Source organism: Fomitopsis serialis (assembly GCF_022376445.1).
Source record: "Fomitopsis serialis strain Sig1Antser10 chromosome Unknown B0H18scaffold_102, whole genome shotgun sequence".
NCBI lineage: Eukaryota > Fungi > Basidiomycota > Agaricomycetes > Polyporales > Fomitopsidaceae > Fomitopsis > Fomitopsis serialis.
Window position 1 is genome coordinate 1 of NW_025955062.1, and position 19,098 is coordinate 19,098.

Here is a 19,098-nt window from a genome sequence, read left to right on the forward strand (position 1 = left end):
CGAGCGAGCGAGGCGGCAGGCGACCACTGGCAGGAGCGAACGGGACGGCAGGCGAGCGGGACAGTGGGCAGGTGGGACGGTGGGCGAGCGTGTTGGGGTCGCAGACATTTATAGCCAACTACCCGAAGGCGAGATCTATGCTTGTGGGCCCTGATGCCGCGCTACGCGCGGGAGAAACTGACGTCCGACGAGGTGATGGGTATCAGCGAAAAGACGAACCAGGGCACGAGATTCACATACCGTCAGACGGCTCCCGCCCGTCATGTTCCCGACTCTCGCCCTCGCAAGGCACCAAGCGTTCGGACGCTGCACAATGCGCGGTGGCATCTGAACCCTACCAATCTCGGTGAGCATGCCCGGTCAGACGATGTGTTGGACCAAGGGCAAGATAGAAACCTCACTCACCCACTCGAGACGCAAGGCGTTGGCAGCTGGTCTACTAGTACCGTCAGCTACACACGACGAAACCAAGCGTAGTGTGCTCTCACCGTGACCTCGTGATACCTGCCGTTGTTCAGCTTGACGACAACGCCCATTGCATTGTGCGAGCTCGAGAACGGGAGCATCTACACGATGTCCACAGCCTCGCGCTTGTTCCTGTAGTCCGCTCAGCCAGGCTCCTTCGTGAACTTGAGCAGCGCCGTCTCCCTCTTGCTCCCGAGTCCCGACAAACACAAGCTCTTCCGTCTCCAGATCCGTGACCTCAAAGGCTGTCGAGTTATGGCGGGTAAGAACGAGCGGGCAGGCTCAAGAGGGCGGGCATGTGGGCACGATAGGGCAAGGGGGCGAGCGAGAGGGCAGGCAAGCCGAACGCGAGGGCGGACGCGCGGGTATTCGCGCAGATTGGGCAAGTAAAGGCACCACGACCTGAGCGCTGATTGCTCGTCGAGGCACCCACTCGACCAAGAACGCGGGCGCGGGTACCAGCCAGTAAGTGCGCGGGCAAGAAGCGAGCACGGGTCGCAGCACTCGACCTAGAACCTGCTGGTCAGCATGGAGGACTCGGAGTTTGTGGTCACTAGATGTAGCTTGTAGTGTGTTCAAAGGCAGTCAGACGAAAGCCAGAGCTTGATGGATGAGACAGTCGGTAGATACACGCAGCTCAAAGCCATTATTCGAGTGACTGGGCACGCCAGAATTCAGCTGTCGGCGCGCACGCGCGCCGCGCACTGTGTTCAGGTCGTACGATCCAGATCTCATTGCAGCGGAGATTCAATATCACTGTTATGGACGAGTTTTGTATCTGGAAGGGGGGGTCCGACCCCCCTTCTAAATTGGCTGTTTAGAAGAGGGGGTTGCTGATCCAACGCAGTGGTACGCTCGCTTCGCCGATATGCCGGGGCAATTTACAGTCGAAATTCAGAATAGAAACGGTTGTAAACCTCTGCGGGAAGGCATCCACTGGTCGTGTCTTTGGTATGGATTCTTCGGTCTCCGCCCGGCATGCTCCGTGACACCACCATAACGGATGGAACCGAGACCAGCATATCGGGCTCAAGCGTGGCGCGCGTCTCTTCGTGCCGAAGGCCTTCTAAGTTTAACGTCAACCGCTTTGTTGCTGGCCCTTATTCACTATTTATTGTCATGCGTGCTACGTTCCGACCTCAGACCACACCGTTAGACACTACCTCACAACCCGTCTTGATTGCCTAACTATTACTATATACACCTCACGCGTACACACTACTACACTACCCTCGAACGGGACGCAGGTCTGGGCGGCGCGTTTAAACGCCCGCACATGTACAGGCCGGCGTCCGCCGCGTCTTAGCACAGGCCCGGGTAAAGTGTCCGATGAGGCACAGACTACATCGACGTCGCGTTCCCAGCTAACGGTTTATTCAACCACTACTACCCATCAGCCGTCACGAAGTCGATTGACTCGGTAATTGGCCGGAAGGTGAGGCGATGTCTTTGGTCCCCCTGATATCAACAGCAAATCGCCGCTCCCCAAAGTGGAAACGGCGCATGCGATTGCCCGTTAATGAGTCAATCCGCAAGCGATTTCTCAACTCCGCGAGAGGCCGTTCAACGGCGTGACCAGTTTGCTGTCAAGCGAAAGAAGATCTGGGCGCCTGATGGTGTCATCGGCATGCTTCTCTTATGAGCGGGCTTCTCCCGCGGCGGTTCCGCGACCCAGCAATCTGGGAAGACCTTGGATCCTACCTCTTCGTGCCCGTGAGGCGTCCCCGTCCACCGTACTGTCCCAAATCGAGAGGACCCAATGACTTCGGTGGTTGGTCAAAGGTGAGTCATGTACGGGACTTGGCAAAATCTCACAATCCCACAGTGGCGGCTCCTCACCAAGCCTCGATATTAAACATACGGAACAGGCCCCAACTCCTTAGAACGAACACCCCAGTACTCGTCGCTAATCAGCTATGCCCCGCGAACCACCCTCATCGTCTTCGCGCGCCCACCGCCGTGCCTGTTCTGCACCGCCCTCGAGACCGACCGCCTCCGATCGTGCCGGGCTGCGCGCCGCCGTCTCAGCCGCGGACGCCGCCCGTGTCGGCCCCGGCGGACCTGCCCCCGCGCCGCAGCGGCCAGCCCGCTCGCCTCCGCCGAATGCGCAGCCACACAACGGACCCCGGCGCGTACCCCCCGACTGTTCGCGCCACTCTTCTACAGGAGCCCATCACAGCCTCAGTCGGCGCAGCGCTCCCTGCCGGTCCATTTTGCAGTCCTCCTTGGACAAATCTCATCGGCCATCATTGACATGCAGCCATTCCTTACCGGCATACCTGGCGCAACCCCGGATCAGAACGACCGAGTGTGAGTGATTTGTATCTTCTACTACTTCCTGCTGACATTCCCCAGGCTCCGGCGGCACACTGCCGTGGACCACCAGGGGCCTCTTCACTACGTCCACAAGCTGCTGTTTATGGTGGACGGACCGCCGCTTCATTGGCACATGTGTGCGGTTTCGGCGACGCCGGATGAGGAGGTCTTGTTGCGGGGATGGATCAACTTCTTGTGCATCGAGAACTGGCGGCGGTGGAACTCTTGAGTTTGTTCGGCTTTGTGTACCCAGAAATGATGTCTAGGGAAAAGATCTTCCTGCTTCCGGCGATCCTTCCAACTGCGTGCATCTATCGCGAGGGAGGCGGCCTAGCTGGCCTCGCAGATGCTGCCTCGGCGCGCCCGTATTTCTTGGCTTGTGGGGTTGAGTTTGTCAGCGACTGCGCCGCGGAGCATCCGCATTCGGGCGCTGTCATGGGCGCGCCCGGGCTTCCACCCCCGACAAGCGAACTGACGCTTAGCCAGCCAATGTATACACAATAAAAATGGTACTCGGTGCATCATTTGATCCCGTGTCAATATATGTGGCATAATGTGAGACCCTCCTCTCTTTACAAAGCCCATGACAAAAGGCAGATGGCAGAAGGCCGGATCCAGCAAGAAGACGACCGTTGTCCGCTCGGAGGTGAGACAGACGACGCGTGGAAGGAAATACCGCCTGGTGCCTGCTGAATTCGCGCATTTTCCGCATGTCAATGAACGGGAGGCGGAACCATGCCATATTCCTGAGGCATTACCTGATGACGCGCCGCCTGGCGCAGAATTTGCTGACATTACGAATGAGAACCATGTCGCTGACCGCGCAACCAAGCGAGCGAAGACGAGGCCGTCGGGGTCGGTGGGTGTTTTATTAAAAAATGTCTCATCCGGTTTCTCTGAAGACAGTCAGACCCAGGCAGACTTCATGCGGGAATGGTTACCGTTGCGGGACCAAATGCTCCAACGGCTCATTGATCTGGAAGGTCCGCAGGAGAGGCGCATCTGCGGCGGGTGCAAAGGGGAGTGGAGTCCTTGGAGGTGCATTGACTGTATTGGTAGGCCGTCATTTTGCACAGCTTGCTGCCTGAAACAGCATGAGGCGGACTACCTACATCGGGTGGAGCACTGGGTGCCATGGGATCCGGCTGGCCCGCCCGTGGGGGAAAGTCCGCGCTCTGTGGATGAGTCCGCGGACGAGGATGCATCGAGCGAGTGGGGGGAAGTTGAGACCGAGCTATTGCCCACCGCGGATTCCTCGGTGGAACAAGGGCCCATTCTATCTGCAGAGGGTAGGTTCGGGTGTTTGCGGCGTGGAGGCGGCTCACCACCTCCCATTGCAGGCTACTATGAGCCGAGCTCGCTTTATTCGGTTGGGCTCCGCCTCTTTCTCGGTCACAGGGGCGGGCGCTGCCCCGTTTTCTCAATCGTCAGCGGGGCCGACATGTGCAAGAAACTGACAGTTGCCGACATCACGGGAGTGCACACCTTACGTGTGACGTACTGCGAATGTGACAATGCGGCAAGCAAACCATTTCAACTGCTCGATATGGGATTGTACCCCGCCACCGTACTCGCGCCGCGCACGGCCTTTACATTCAGAGTATTGGATGATTTCCTGCTCGCGAACAAGGTCTCTGGTATTGCCGCGCAGAGTTATTTTGAACGGCTACGACGCCTGACCAGCACCGCCTTTCCACAGTCCATACCGGTGAGGCAACATCACACATGTATCGCACCATACTGACTATCCGACCGAGAATAGGATAGGTATCGTGAGCTGTTGCGCGTTAGTCGACAGTGGCGGAATCTGAAATATCGGAAATGGCACGGGTTTGGGCACGGGCGAGGAGAGGCCGGACCTGGAGACTTGGCACTCGGGTGCGTCGCGTGCCCTCGCCCGGGGGTTAATCTCCAGCCTGGTTGGGAGCAGGACAAGGATCGGTAGGCTCGTTCCGATGGCACGATGGATGTTATCTCTCAATGGAGACAGGTGGAAGTTCACGCAAACCTTCGTTATGGACGGAAATTTCAGCGCTGAGCATCTCAAGATGCGCCGCCCACAAGACGATGTCTCGCTCGCTGACGGGCATGGTTTTATGGTCACGGATGGTCCTTATAAGCGCCATCTCAAAGAGGCGATCGACGCCCGCGAGGTCTGCCTCTTACGACTGTCTGTCCGACGTGCTGACGCCCGCACAGAAGTCGAGTTGCCACGCTCATCGCGCCGTGAACCAAGCGAATGCAAATCGGCACGACATGGAAGCAACGGGTATCGGGGCGGTCGCCTGTGGGCGACATGGATGCTTCGTACCGCACGCCATCGTCGATTTCCAGAAAGGCGAACGGTGGGTGGCTCCTTTTCCGAATCGTCCGGTCACACCGACAACACCGGCATTTCCAGGCAAATGAATATGGACTACGCCTTATCACAAGCGCTGCAACTATATGCCGGCATTGCAATATTTCTCATCATGTACGACGTCGCCTGTCAATACAGCAAACACGCAGTAGAAAGGTTTACCAAAAGCAGCGGGTATCTTCATTGGCCCGCTGCCATCCTGGTATATTGGGGCATTGGCCTCTTTCACATCCATGGCCATCAGCGGGATTGCCTGCCAAAGTACTCGCCGGACTTTATTCCGGGCGCCGGCCGGGTCGATGGCGAGATAATAGAGACCCTTTGGTCCCCGCTAAATCGGATCTCAGGGAGCACTCGGGCCATGTCGACATCCCATCGCAAGGAGGTGATTGACGATCATATGAACGATGCGAACTGGCGGAAGACAGTCGGAATGGGTGAGTCATACTTTTTTGGACGACCTATGCAGCCCCTGACTTCAAGCAGTGAAAATGCTATCGCGCAGATACCGCCAAGCGACAAAAGAGCGCCTGCTTTCAGCAGAGGTGCTGCAGGATCTAGAAACGTCGAGCGATCCCAATCGATTAGCGGAATGGAAGGCGTTCGAGGCGAGAGCGAGGGCGGAGAGGCACCTCGACCTCCGCGTCATGGAGGTTTATGAAGTGACTCAGGAGAAAGGTGGGCCCTCTGCTTGCAATATCGGGACTGGAGGTAAACATTTATTTCAGCCCCGGGAAAGCGCGCAATTCAACTTTTGCTTGAACAAGAGGAGGGAAAGCGGAAGGAAACCCCAGGTCTCGCCTCTTGGTTAGCGGAAGGCCTCGCAATCCAAGAACAGCAGTAAGCACCCTGCAGCCTTTTTAGAAACCTTGACTGACTGCATCAGAATCGCGGTGTCAGGCCTGGCGCGGCGACAGAAGGCCGATCCGTTGCTATCGTCGCAATTGCAGCTAGTCAGCAGACGGAATAGGCTCCGCCGGGCGGTCGACCGCTTCTGCGCTCAGGCCGGCACGTTCTGGGAAGACGGCGCTGAGGAGGAGGCCGATCAAGAGGCCGATCAAGAGGCCGAAGCCTTTCCCGTGTCTTACGCTGGTGAAGAGTGGGAGGACGTGGATGAGGACCCAGACGTGACGGATGAACTTGTAGTCATTGATGAGCCCGAGGACATGATTCAGCCCGAAGCAATAATGCTTCCCCTCCCCTCCACCTCGGGAATACAGAAGCTGCGGGCCCTCAACAAGGCGCAATACGGCGAGCAGGAACTTCGTCTCCGGGTCGGACAGGCGAATGATGCTCTTCACCGCCTTCGAATGGCAATTGGCCTAAAGTCCGCCGTGTTCCGCAACGATGTGCGTCTGGCGGAGGGGTATCGAACGCAAACGCGCGCCTGGACGCAAATCCAAGGAATAGCGAAAGTGGCGACAGAGCAAGCCCGCGTCTACACCCTAGCACGAAATGCGATGAAGCGCCTCGTCATGTCTGAGACAGCGGTCGGCGAAATGGACAAGCGCTTTGAAGAACGACGGCGAACGGGGCCCGCTAAGCAAATACACACTACTGCGTCTCGTAATGGCAATAACGCCGCCTCTTCACAGGATGCAGTAGCGGCGGGGGATGCCTTTGAGGCCTGGGTCAAAACACTACCGGAGGTTATGCAGCGGTACCGGCCGCTACATAAAGAAGACCTGAACGCAACGACTCACCTCATTGACAACGCGGAGCGAAACTCTCGACACAAAGTTTTGTCCTGGATATGGTCCGTCGATGTCGGCCTCGACACGGAAAACTCTGACTGGCTTTTGGAAAGTTAGTAAACGGACGGTATTGACAGTTCGCACGCTGACATTTTCCACCAGTTCATCGTGTTAATTGGTTACGGGAGAAAGCAAAATGTGACCGGTGGAAGGAACAGGTCGTGCTCCTAGAGGAAGAGATGAAGCAGACGGTGCGATCTTTCGAGTTTAGGGCACGTTTATGGAACGGGCGTCGGTTAGGCTCCCCAGGACAGCGTTCGTACGCCATGCGCCAGGCGTCAGTCTGGAAGAGGCTTTCCGATGAAGCACGGCTATCTTTCATGAGATTCTTGCCCGACGGCTTTTAGCATGTGCAGACCTCCAGTGGATTTGATGGGATTAGATAAAGGTCAGAGGCGAACCCAATGTACTGCGATACCAGCTAGGACTTTCGACAAAACACATGGCGAAATCGTCGGGCTCAACTTAGGCGTCACACTACTACGGCGGGAGATCTCATGCGCGAAAGCGTGAACGGCGGACAGCCTCGCCTGCCTTCATGCGTCGAAGAATGCAAAACCGCACCCCGCACACTACCCCATAGACAGACTCTTATGCGCCATCGGTGCGCTTGTTGAACGGCGCGGCCCGTATATCGGATCTACCCTCAGATGAGTTCCCGAGTACAAGGATATCGAGGAATCCGAGCTAGCGGCTGTAGAGGCGCCGCGGGGACCCTGCAGCTCGGTTGTGGGCCTCCCGACCCGACTGAGGGCGTCGCTTCTCACTGGACTGCGGCAGACGCTCAACGAAGAGATCGCGAGGATGGCGAAGGGGTACTTAGTGGAAGCCGCGAGCGGAACGGACATACCGCTTTGACCCGGAGAAAGAAATGCATGAAACTGGCTGAGGCTGCGCCGAATACAGGTAACCATTTTGGTTCAGCTTCGCACCGAGTAGGTGTCGCCGTGGCGACTTTGCGTTCCTAGTTAAATCCAAAACTCGGATGAGCGACGCTCACGAAGAACTAATCTGAACTACTTCTGTGAGGATGTGGTCTCATTGAGGTACCATCTTATTTTCAAACGCGTGTACTATTCATTAGAGCATTATATTTCTCACAAGTAGCAGTGTAATAGCTGTAGCGATGTCGCAACATGGTGTACAATTCACACGAATCAATTGGGTGCCAACGTAGTGTCAAGTGATAGTAAGTTTGGTCTTAAACGAGTGTGTATACTCAGAGTGCCCGGCCCCAGCCCTGTACGGCAGTCCCGAGGTGTACCCCGTACCTACTCCGGGTACAGACCCACCGCAGTGGGTTGTGCAGATCATGGGCGGTCAAGCACGGGGGACGCGCAAGCAGGTGAGTGGGTAATCGGGCTCGGTAGCAGAAGGGCATAGGCGAGCGAGAGTGGGCAGGCGAAAATGGGTAGGTGAGAATGGGCAGGTGAGAACGGGCAGGTGAGAACGGACAGGTGAGAGCGAGATGAGATTGGGCAAGGTGGGCAAGCGGACGTGGCGGACGGGCGAGAGCGGGCAGGCATGCGAGAAGCAGCGGGCGAGCAGGCGGGCAGCAGGCGAGAAGGTGAGCGGGGGCAGGCATGCAAGGACAAGTCAATGGGCAGGTGAACGAGTGGGTGAGCTCGCAGCATGGGGCAAGACGGCAAGGTCAACGGCGCACAGCAAAAGAGTGGACGACGGGGCCAGCGAGAAGGCGAGCCCGGGTAGATGAGAGCGGGCCAGCGAGCAGGGGCGTGAATAAGGGCGAGCAGTCAAGAATGAGCAAGCGGGTGAGAGCAGGAGGGAGGGCGAGCCAGCAAGGCGAGAACGGGTGGGCGAACTAACGAGACGGGCTGCGAGAGGCCGGGAAGCACAGATATGCGGGATTCACGGGTGGGCAGACAAGTACGCACCACGAGCCTATTGCTCATTGATGCCCTGCTCACACGTAGTGCTTGGGAGCAAAAGTTGTCATAAAAGACTCGCCTTCATCTTTCGTGCCTCCGCCTCCCTTTCATTCACCACTCCCACCCCTCGTCCTTTTGGCTCGTTGCGCTCGGGCGTGTCCGAGTCATACCAGAGCCGTTAAAATTCCAGGTTGTTGAGTTGAACTCGGAGCTGAAGGTGGTCGGCGGCGTGGCAACCATTGTCTCGACGCCCTCGAAGTTCAGGATGTAGTCCTACACACGAAGGATGATCAGTTTGTATTCCCTCACGCGAGCACTCGCACGTACCGCGTCGCCATCAAAGACGATGGTCCACACGCCAGAGTCGATGAGGTACTCCAGATCAAGCCGGGAGTTGCGCATCCAGTCGCTGGTGTCCGCAAGGTTCGAGTACACGTTGTCGTTTGTCTCCTGCCACGTCGATTCCGCGCCATGAGCGTGGCGTGGCGTTGGTGAGGAAGTCCGTCGGGTCGGGCTGGTACGCGTCTGGTTTCTTCGCGAGGATGTAGTACACGTCGTAATCGCCCGAGAGCGACGAAAGAATGTCGTTGTCGCGGCAAGTTGTCGAGCGCGTGTAGCACGTGTCGTCCGAGCCTCCAGTATAGCACGCCGTGATCTGGTCCCGCCCGACCCATTCAGCGCAGTCGACGCCTGCGAGATGGTCCATTGAGACACCGTTGGGCGGTTCGGGTTCCTGGCGTAGTCAATAGCGAAAGACTCAGGAAAGACTGCTGAAATCCCAAGCGCCGGTTCCGGAGTTACCCGTGCACAGCTAGCGCCGGATGTGTGACTCGTCTTTCGTTGCAGCTCTTCAAAGTCGCGTGTCTCTGGGGCATGCAACTCGACCAGGCGAACTCGAGCTCGCCCAATGCACACCTAATCTGACAAGCGTGGGATGGAAGGGACAGCGAGACGAATGATGGGGAGGGGTGGTAGATCAAATAACGAGGACGAGGAGAGGGAAGATCGTGGCGAGGGTGAGCACAAGAGCTCGTAAGTCAGAGGTACGCCCTTGCTGCATCCTGAGCATGTCCACTGCTCACCGCCCTACTTATCATAGATCACTGCCCGTATATCGACGAACAAGTCAATCTATCGACCCCGCTCCTCTGGTTATCCGCGGTCACTGTGCGTCTGCTCACTCGTTTGTCGGCATTTGCCCGCTCGCTCGCTCTGCCCATCTACCCATTCGTCTGCCCCTTTCCTCACTCACTCGGATGCCCGCTGGCTTGCTGCATTGTTTGTCCGCCCGTCCGCCTCTTCGTCCTCCCACCCGGCATTCATTCAACTTCCGCTCGCAACTCTACTTACTCGCTCGCCCGCCCGCTCACCTCTTTAGTCGTGCGTCTGTCTATGCATCTACTCGTCCACGAACTTGCTTGTCCACTCACTCAGTATGTATCATTCCATTTACTCACTGGCTTGCGTGTCCATTCTCCGGCCCACTCGCGCACTCGCCCATCCACCCGGCGCATATTTGCGCACCCGCCTGCATGCTTGCCTACTCGTGCATGATCTGTACGGTTACCATCGCAAGTAAGGGTTGGGGATAATCAGTACTTTGTAGAACAGCTAACAGTCTCGATCAGACGTTCAGGAGATGTCAGCGGAAATCGAAAAAGCCATACGAGAAACACCTCTAGGCGGCTGGGATGGTATGCGTGTATCAGATCTTCCCCTTTCCGTATGCTTATATCCAAATAATTTAGCAGGGCTTCGACATCAGTGATAGTCTTTGCTGAGTCACACACATGCAACTGCCAATATGCAAGGACGACTTGTTGGCCACCGGGTGAGTACACCACTTATGTATCTCTTTGGTTCCTTCTCGGTCCCCCCTCGTATCCTGTGCTCGCCGACAAAGCTCGAATCGCGAGTCCATATCAACGAGCTGATGCTTGTATCTTCAGTGCCCTTATAATACCTTATGGCAGCTCGTCTCGGTAAGTCTCGCGTGTGCCGTCGTTGCGATCTCTGCGCTTGTTTCACCCTCACTCGTACCTCTCCGCATGTACGCAGTCGCCGGCATGTCGTCCGCGTACAAGAACCTGAACAGCCAGCTCGTCGAGCTCATTAACCTCTCTGAGTCCCTGGACACCTTGCTCCGCTGACGGATGCTACCACCCAGCAACCTCGAACCCTGTGCGTTCATCTCGCGTGGCGCAACGATGACTGGATCCAAAGCTCGAACGCGCTGTGCTGCAATACGAAGGCCATGAAGGACAACATCGGTACGCACATCGCTCAACTCAGTGTCTCATTGAGTGCTGAGATGGACATTCACTGCAGGCTGTGCAGTTCATTGCGCAGACATAGCGTACTGAGCATCCGTTGCCCTTTTCGTCACGCCACAGATGATACTAACACTATTTTGGCCACTAGAGACTCCGCCGAAGCTGCCACATCCACGCAATCCGAGGCCGACCGGTCGTCCTGGACAGACGAGTCTTGTCGCATGTGTCACAACCCGTACAGCCGCCCGATGTCGCCGTTCCCGGCATTGCCTTATTCGCTCAGAGCTTGCTCTTCGACGCGCTCGACAAGCCGAACAACCCCTCAACATATTCCATTGTCTGTTCGTCGTTATCAATACCATCGCTCTCGAGGACGCCGGGTCCGTAAAGCGTTGGGTGGCAATTATGTGCTCATTCACTTCGATATCGACACTGACAGGCTCCTGTTCGAGACGATTGTGTATCGTGAAGTATGTTATCGGAATACATGTACGTAGTATAACCAATATGTCTCTGCAACGAGTTTTTGTATAGGCATGCGAATGACTAACTGGGCTAATCAATGTAGGTGATTAGTAAGGTGGCTGGTACAGTGAGGGTACTATGCGCGGTACAGGAATGTCAGATCTACGAGAAGCACAGCGCGTCGCGGGGCCCGGGCGATGCATGCGCCTCTTGCGCGACGCATTTGGTCACGGGGTCGACTGACCCTGTACAAAAAAGACTAGACGTTATAGCGATGGCTGCGGTATGTGTTTTACGATCTCCGCCGACACTTGTCAACGCTATAACGTCTGATCAAGACTATGTAGCTAATACATAGGACTTGTTGTCGTTATTTTGAAGACCCGTGCACCGCACGCTGGGGACCTCGGGCGGCGAGTGGGGGAACAAAGGCCGGTGCGTGGGGATTGAGGAGCGCAACGCGCCGCACAGGGGCGGCGCCGGGTGGATATGCGGAGGAGGCGGGCGCAGAGTGCGCCGTGGCAGAGGCTGCGCCCAAAAAGGCAGCGAATGGGCGGGATGGGCTGGGCAGACAGGCGATGAGGCATCCTGGGTCCCGATGCGGCGCGGCCGCCGCGGGGTGAGCGGCGGGCTGGAATGTTGGCATGCAGGAGACGTTGGCGGGCTGAAGATGCTGTTCAAGCTTGACGCCAATAAAAATAGAGGTCTGTGTTGTATGCGGTGCCACCCTTCTAAATCCTCTAGTGATCACAGCATTCAACTGAGGAATCGTTGGAATGCGAGGATGAAAGCACCAGTGGGAAAATCAACGCCCCCAAATCATGTAAGACCGCGGCTTGTCATACTATCCGCGGTCTGATGGCCGAGTGGGCGCCCAGCTCCTATTGGGCGAAAGGGTGCGCCCAATTCGCATCAAAGGCGAACATAAGCCCGATCTCATGAAGTCCGGTCCGCGACCGTTGCGACAGACCGCTCAGCGCTCAGCGCTCAGACCCGAGGTCCCTGAGGGGCGCTTCTTCGCTACGCGGCGCGGGCACCTACTGAAACGCGGCAATCCCGACTCGGACGCAGTGGGCAATTCTTCGTGGGGCCACAGCGATCCAATGCATCGCCGATCATAGCACTGCCCGCCGGACAGCCCGTGACGCGAGGTAGGAGGAGGTAGGTAGCTAGACGGTCCCGACAGCCCCCAGAGAGGCTAGGCATTGGGCCAGCCACCGTCGGGCGGCCCGAAACTAATCGGAGCGCCCGAGGTTGTCCAGCCCGACACTCTCGGGTAATTCGGCAATGCAGCAACCGCGCCCTCGCGCGGGCTCGGCGAATCCATCGCTGTCGGTCATGGATGGCAAATTGTGAGCTGGCGATGCAAAGCGGGCTCTTGGAAAGGGGCGGAGTCCCAGCGTTAGCACATGTCGGGCGATCCAATGGCGCTCGGGCCACTGGGGATCGGTTATTCAGTCGCTGCGGGCTCAATTGAAACAGGGCCGGGCGTGCACCTCCGGCGTGGAAGCCCAAGTGCTTTACGGACGCAGCGGGCGGGAGGCTGAGGCAATCGCGGACATCGGACCCTTATCACGATGCGAGCGCACGCAACCCGCCTCCCCTCGTCATTCCGGGCCCTCGCATGTGTTCCATGGTTGAAGAGACCGAGCCCAAACATGTCAATTATAGTTGACTGCCAATTCCATATGCCTATGTAGACCCTACGCCGGAGAGTGTGTACAGGCGGGGTTCGTCGGCCTCTGTACTCCTTCCGTGGGACAATACAACATGTTACGACAATGAGCAGTGTTGGCGACGAACCAGACCGAGGTTTGAAGCCGACGTCAACCAGCAGAGCATGCGGATCGCCTAAGAATAAGGCAGGGCGAGGGCCCGACGCCCTGCGCCTTTGGAGACATTTTCGGGAGGGAGTCTGGCACTCGAAATGCCGCCAAGAGGGGCGGCGCTACCTTGCTCGCGCAGGTGTTTGGAAGGGGACATCGAAAAATACAATAACATTTGAAAGATCATGAGGCTTCTGAACGTAGACTACTGTACAAAGATCGACAACTTCTGCAAACCACGCGGCGTGCGCAAGGCACAAGTTTCGTACGTGTTCAACCAGTGGTGTACATACCACCTCTCATGTTTACGACAGACGGCACTTTCGCACATCATATACTCATCCAGCAATGCACTTTCGCTGTTCGTTATCTATAACGAAGCAGAGGTCTGGCTTGTTGAGATAGAGATCCAGATGCGGGGCAGGGTGCATTATCATTGGCGATTGTTATATGTACGCGAATCAGTATGAAAAACAGAGCATTGTATGATAAGTACTAGCCATACTACGTACCGGTAGTACCACAAGGCAGCAGTGTACGAATGCGCTGTGCGGGGCGACGTCGCATCATGGGGGCCGTGAATAGCTCTGCGGGCGGATGCACTCTGTCGTCTTCGCGCGGACGGAAGGAAAAGCAGGAACAAACGCACTGTCTGCTGAGCCCGCCCCGATCCTGCGGTCAGACATCCCGCACCGCGCATCAGTGTGGAGGAGCGCGGCGCATGGGCACAAGTAGCGAATGCACGACTTCGTCCGACTTGACGAGCAGGTCGTGGTCGTCTGCGAGGTGCGCGGCGGCCTCGAACCCCACGCGCATGAACACGTGGCGGAGCGGGTTGTGCGGCGTATCGAGCACGATCATGTTGGTGCGCGGGGTGATGGTATGCTTGGCGGTACTATGTCAGTGGGACTGCGATGCAATACGGAGATATTGACAGTCGTACGTCAGCTCATCCACAGGTCGGCTTGCAGAGTGTCCCGGGCTGCGACGATCGCGTCACCATTCGCACCATCAGCGCGAAGGAGCACTTTCACGCGGATCAACACTCACTTGAAGACGAACCGCAGCCCTTCCGTCAAACGGGCAGCGTACTTGATACGAGACAGGCGGCGCGTAGCCCTGTGTTGGCGGCGGCGGACATGCTGTTGGCGAGAGCTCGGCACGGACGGACCACCACCAGTGATCTTCTGCACTGGGCCGGGGCAGCGGTTGTGACAGAGCCGCGGGGAGGCGTGTTGGATGGGCAGGATGGCGGCGAAGAGTGACGGGCTCTACCGACTGCGACGTAGTAATGGTAGTCACACGACGTACTCCGAGACGCACGCGAACGGGCGCGAGTAGTTGCAAACAGGGCTGCGTAGGGAGTCGAGCTCCCGCACTTGCTCGACAAAGGCGAGTGCTGCTGGCAGCAGCGGCCTGACTGGCTCACAAGAGGGAGAGCAGCATTCGGCCCCGGGGGGAATGAAGTCCCGCGCTGCTTGTTTTCGAGCCAGCCCGAACGCGCTGGAGGCTGCTTGGAGGCTGCTCCCGGCGGCGCCGGCGCCGCTTGCCGCCCATTGCCCGCGCCGCAAAGTCGCACGCGACCAGGTGTTCATGCCCATGTGACATTGACAACATCGACAAACAAGTGGTAAGGCGCCCGGGACATTTCAGGCGAGAGAGCCTTGCTCTTGCGAGCAAGGGACATGTTGCTTTACGGCGGCTTAGATCAAGCTTAGATAGTTAATAAGGTCCAGTTGCTTCGTATAAGCCGGTCTGCTTAATAATCAAGCGCGCGCGATCTATAAGCCATACCTCCCGGCACCCGCTGTGGGCCGTTTACTCATCGGCCGTGTCTGCGAGGAGGGCAGTTCGGCGTGTGCTGCACGCGCCCCGGCCATGCCAACAGTCCCCAGTCATGCACCCGCCTTTCGTTCGTCGGCCGTGCTTGCGTGCTGGGCATTCGCCCTGCACGTTCGCGATTGTCGTGCGTGTTGTGCTGGTACGCGCCCTGTGGCTTCCACCCTCGCCCACCTTCTCGCTCACTCACTCGTGCGCGTCGTACTGCACGACACCGCACCCTGTGCTGGCCGTCCCGCCAGCTTACCTTGCCACCAGCTCGCCCGTTCGCCCACCCGACCCTTCGCCCTCTCGCCCGTTCGCCCTCTCGCCCATTCGCCAGCTCGCCCTCCCGCTTACCCACCCGTCCGTTCGCCCTCCCGCTCACCCTCCCATTTTCCCGCTTGCGCGCGGGCCTGCGTGTGCGTTCGCTGGCCATGTCTGCATGGTGGGCATTCGCCCAGCGCGCTCGCGGTCGGCCTGTGTTGTCGCCTGCTGTCTCGCCCGCCTGCCTCTGCCTATTGCTCGCTTGCTCGTCAGCTCATCCGGCACCCGTGCTTTCATTTTGTCTCGACGCCGGCTGACGTTCGTGTCGAACAGGCATTTTCGACCCATCAAATGTCTCACCAGAGTGGCCGACATGATATATCGCGAGCACATGTTAGTATGCATCAGTGTCCGACCGCACTGATCTTGCTTACCGTGAGTGTTTCGTGCTCTCCTCCGCCTTGACAAGCATCTGACGCAGTCTGGAGCTATTCGTGCCCAGACGCCAGATCGGTAATTTGCTGGCCGCGTGGCCTCGCATTCGCAGCCTCGCCTTCCCGTATGCAGATCAGAGTCCCCCTGCGAATCAACATGAGACCATTGTCAGCGAGCGGGATGCGTACGAAGTCAGCATACAACGTACGTGCCTTGTCGCTATTCCTCTGCCACTCACGTCCACCAGTTCTACGCCCCCCTGTGCTTGACATCATTGCGGCTCCCCACTGCGCATCCCAGAGCTTGTCTTCCGTGTGACGATCAGCGGCGCGGGTGAGCAGTCTATCTGTCGTGATTGACTGCCCAGATTTTTGACTTGCGGGGTGAAGTCGCAAGAGTTGCTACACACGATCATCAGCTTCGAGCCCACAAAGTCCATGACAGCTTACTAGGGTAGCCTCACCGACTCCTCGATCACCTTGACCAGCCCCAAATCCGGCTGCGTGCGCCAAATACCGGCGAGGGTACGTGGAGCGAGACCATCGCTGGAGGAGGCGCGGGGGAGGTGTGTGCTGACAGTGCGTCCCGGAACATACCGAGCAGCCTTCGAGAGCGCGAGAGTTGCAGAGAATGAAGCCATTCCGGGCAGCGAGGACGGCGTGGACACGACGATTGAGACGACGTGGCGGCCACGATGTCATCAGCGCAGAACGGCAGACGTAGAGGAGAAGCAGGGCGGGAAGATCCTGCGCTTGTGCTCGTCGCGTGCACACGTCGGAGAGGTCTCCGTCGGGCACATTCTTGTCGTTCCTTGGCTTACTGGGGTCGTCTGCGGGTTGGATTGAGAGAGTGCAGGCATGCTCACCTGGACTACTAGCCTCGCCGGCCAAAGCCTCCTTCCCTCCTAGGTCGCCTATCCTGCACGAGACTCCAGCAATGCCCTTGATCACGCATCGCTCGAGCTCGTTACCGCCGTGGGCCGTGTGTTTCACGGCAGGCCAGTGTGCACGCTATATCCCATGTGGACGGTCCACTTGAGTGTCCTGAAGATCGGGTGGGGGCAGGCGAGGAGGCTGAAGCCGGACGCGAAGGGAACAGTTGAGAGCTCGTTGAGAGCGTCGCAGAGCGACTCGGACTTATTTGGCGACTCATGGTGCACGTGATGTATCGTGCCCCAGGCGCTTAGCACTTGCGAGCCGCCACCGTCAACGTTTCAACTTTCAGTAAACACCGCACTGTACCGTCGAGACAGACCCAAAATGCGGCGAAAAGCGAAGCAGGCATGGGGCTAGGGGAAGCAGGCTACTACAGGGACAGACTATTGTACAGGCGAGTACGATGCCCGCCCACTTGCGCTGCAAGTTTGCACCCGCTCGTCTGCCCACCCTTCTGCCTACTTGCTCGTGCGCTCACCCACCTACTCGCGCACATGCCTAAGATCTGTTTACTTCCCCTCCTGCTGACTCGCTCGCCTGCACACTCTCACCATCTCGCTAGCTCGCCACCCAGTTGCCCTCGCATTCTTGCTGGTTCGCCCGCCCTTTCGCCCTTGTTCGTTTTTGCTTGTTCACCCTTACCCTCTGGTCAGCTTCGAGTTTGCTCACGCGCCCGCCCGCTTACTCGCCCGCCCGCTCGCGCGCTCTCGTCTGGACAGGCTCGACTTGTCATTAGCTCTCCCACCCTTCCCGTGTCCCTCTTTCTCCTTACTCATGTACCTTCTTCACGCCCTCCTTTGCCTGCTCTGCCACGCCCTTCACCCCTTCTGCTCGCCTCCGCCGCGCCTCCTCTCCCCATCATCCCGCTCCATGACCGCTCGCTCAGCGTCCCCTTTTGGCCTGCGATTCTCGCCCCCGAGCACCTGCGGCTCCATGCCCATCGTGAACGCGGCTACCCGTCCCGCTTCTCCACGCCTGTCCCTGCCGCGCACCAGCTGCCCAACTGCCCGCTCCCTCGCCGTTCTTCCGCAGGTACCTGAGCTCATCCAGAACCCCGCGGCGAGCGCAGCCCCCCGCCCGAGTCCCGCATCCCCAAACACGGCCGCGCACCTCCGAATTCCCACAGGAGCGCGATCACCGCCTCGAGCATCGCCCGCAGCGCCTGCCTGCTCATTTCCGCCTTCCTGTTCGCTCGCCCCACCTCTCTTACACTCGCTCACTGGTCCACCCACGTGCTCGGTCGCCTGCCCACCCGCCAAGGCTTTATGTCTTGATTACTCGCGAATGGGACTGCCCTTGACCACGAACACTTCTAGGCCGGCGAAGTTGCTCGCAGGGTTCCTGGCGTGTTCGGAGCACGACACGAGCAAATACTGGTTGATGCCCATTCTTGCGGACGGGCCACCCGAGACGTGGCGCGCGGACGACGCGGAGCAGCACGCTGCAGCACCTCCGACAGGCGTGTACCCATATCGTGCCGCAAGCGCACGCAGATGTTTGGCGCGGGAGCGAGGATTCGGATACGAGGCTATAGACGTCGTGTCTGGAGGAGGTGCAGAGAGAGACACCGTGGGCACAAGAGACTAGAGCAGGATAAGCCGGATGCAGAAGTAGAGGTAGTACGGGCATGGAACACGCGAAGAAGCTGTTTAGGATCGCTTTGATTCTGGTAATTACTTGTGTTAATGCTCATATGGCTTTGCGCGGCTTGATGGGCTTAGCTGCATGTCAGCGATCTCAGTGGCTGTCGAAAGCTACGTACCCAAAGACACGTAAGTCAGCTAAGACGGGCGCAAAGCCACGGAAAGCCACCTAAGGCTGCTGAAGTAACATGCAGTTGTGCTGGTTCGGAGGAAGAGGCGACCAGCATGCTCCCGACGTCGGCCGTTGAAGCGTCATTGAATTGGCTGACATTGGCGTTGTAACAGCCATCGCGGTAGCCGACGTCGGTTGCTCTGGAGCCATTGGGCAAACCGACGCCTAATGTCTGCATTGCTTTGAACCGCCCATGTTATGGCGTACCGTTTGATGCATGCAAAATTCAATATTCCCTACATGAATCGGAAACACCTACATATGTTCGGCGCTCACTACATACACTTTCGTACCACTACATAAGTACATTCTCACTGCCTACACTACATACATTTCGGCACCGACCGCACACCCCCTACATTTTCTGCGACCGACCACCGCGTACCCCTACATATATGTATTGCCGTCATTACGTAATCCGTTCTCGTCCGTCCGTTCTATGGACTCGAATAAGGCGTGGTGCAGAGACTTTGCTTCGTCG

General features: G+C 57.9%; 7 protein-coding genes across 7 annotated transcripts; 5 read left to right on the forward strand and 2 right to left on the reverse strand.

The window, feature by feature from the left end:
* Positions 1 to 2,348: 2,348 nt before the first annotated feature.
* On the forward strand, positions 2,349 to 3,042 carry B0H18DRAFT_1214606 (uncharacterized protein). The gene is made up of 3 exons (XM_048036588.1): positions 2,349 to 2,610; positions 2,685 to 2,775; positions 2,821 to 3,042. The coding sequence occupies exons 1-3, from the start codon at positions 2,382 to 2,384 to the stop codon at positions 3,008 to 3,010; spliced, it is 510 nt and encodes a 169-aa protein (XP_047888273.1). The 5' UTR covers positions 2,349 to 2,381; the 3' UTR covers positions 3,011 to 3,042.
* A 658-nt stretch (positions 3,043 to 3,700) lies between these two features.
* B0H18DRAFT_913487 (uncharacterized protein) lies at positions 3,701 to 7,261 on the forward strand. The gene is made up of 11 exons (XM_048041576.1): positions 3,701 to 4,080; positions 4,213 to 4,489; positions 4,544 to 4,722; positions 4,772 to 4,934; positions 4,981 to 5,126; positions 5,183 to 5,577; positions 5,624 to 5,818; positions 5,869 to 5,980; positions 6,027 to 6,630; positions 6,790 to 6,946; positions 6,997 to 7,261. Exons 1-11 carry the CDS (start codon positions 3,707 to 3,709, stop codon positions 7,239 to 7,241), a joined length of 2,847 nt encoding a protein of 948 aa, XP_047888274.1. The 5' UTR covers positions 3,701 to 3,706; the 3' UTR covers positions 7,242 to 7,261.
* Positions 7,262 to 8,894: 1,633 nt separating this feature from the next.
* Positions 8,895 to 9,489, reverse strand: B0H18DRAFT_958360 (uncharacterized protein; the record flags this gene model as incomplete). Its single annotated transcript, XM_048042685.1, is given in 3 exon segments — positions 8,895 to 9,056; positions 9,111 to 9,315; positions 9,335 to 9,489. The coding sequence occupies 3 exon segments, from the start codon at positions 9,487 to 9,489 to the stop codon at positions 8,895 to 8,897; spliced, it is 522 nt and encodes a 173-aa protein (XP_047888275.1).
* Positions 9,490 to 9,931: 442 nt separating this feature from the next.
* B0H18DRAFT_1034502 (uncharacterized protein) lies at positions 9,932 to 10,863 on the forward strand. The gene is made up of 3 exons (XM_048030251.1): positions 9,932 to 10,358; positions 10,412 to 10,477; positions 10,532 to 10,863. The coding sequence occupies exons 1-3, from the start codon at positions 10,219 to 10,221 to the stop codon at positions 10,767 to 10,769; spliced, it is 444 nt and encodes a 147-aa protein (XP_047888276.1). The 5' UTR covers positions 9,932 to 10,218; the 3' UTR covers positions 10,770 to 10,863.
* A 2,685-nt stretch (positions 10,864 to 13,548) lies between these two features.
* B0H18DRAFT_1034518 (uncharacterized protein) lies at positions 13,549 to 14,995 on the reverse strand (the record flags this gene model as incomplete). The annotated part of the gene is given in 8 exon segments (XM_048030252.1): positions 13,549 to 13,612; positions 13,662 to 13,799; positions 13,866 to 13,932; positions 13,960 to 13,961; positions 13,990 to 14,034; positions 14,047 to 14,232; positions 14,519 to 14,725; positions 14,954 to 14,995. The coding sequence occupies 3 exon segments, from the start codon at positions 14,993 to 14,995 to the stop codon at positions 14,047 to 14,049; spliced, it is 435 nt and encodes a 144-aa protein (XP_047888277.1). The 3' UTR covers positions 13,549 to 13,612; positions 13,662 to 13,799; positions 13,866 to 13,932; positions 13,960 to 13,961; positions 13,990 to 14,034.
* Positions 14,996 to 15,087: 92 nt separating this feature from the next.
* B0H18DRAFT_36075 (uncharacterized protein) lies at positions 15,088 to 16,202 on the forward strand. The gene is made up of 2 exons (XM_048037757.1): positions 15,088 to 15,867; positions 15,921 to 16,202. Exons 1-2 carry the CDS (start codon positions 15,226 to 15,228, stop codon positions 16,134 to 16,136), a joined length of 858 nt encoding a protein of 285 aa, XP_047888278.1. The 5' UTR covers positions 15,088 to 15,225; the 3' UTR covers positions 16,137 to 16,202.
* Positions 16,203 to 17,297: 1,095 nt separating this feature from the next.
* On the forward strand, positions 17,298 to 18,776 carry B0H18DRAFT_35980 (uncharacterized protein). Its single transcript, XM_048037750.1, has one exon. It carries the CDS (start codon positions 17,577 to 17,579, stop codon positions 18,387 to 18,389), a length of 813 nt encoding a protein of 270 aa, XP_047888279.1. The 5' UTR covers positions 17,298 to 17,576; the 3' UTR covers positions 18,390 to 18,776.
* Positions 18,777 to 19,098: the final 322 nt, after the last annotated feature.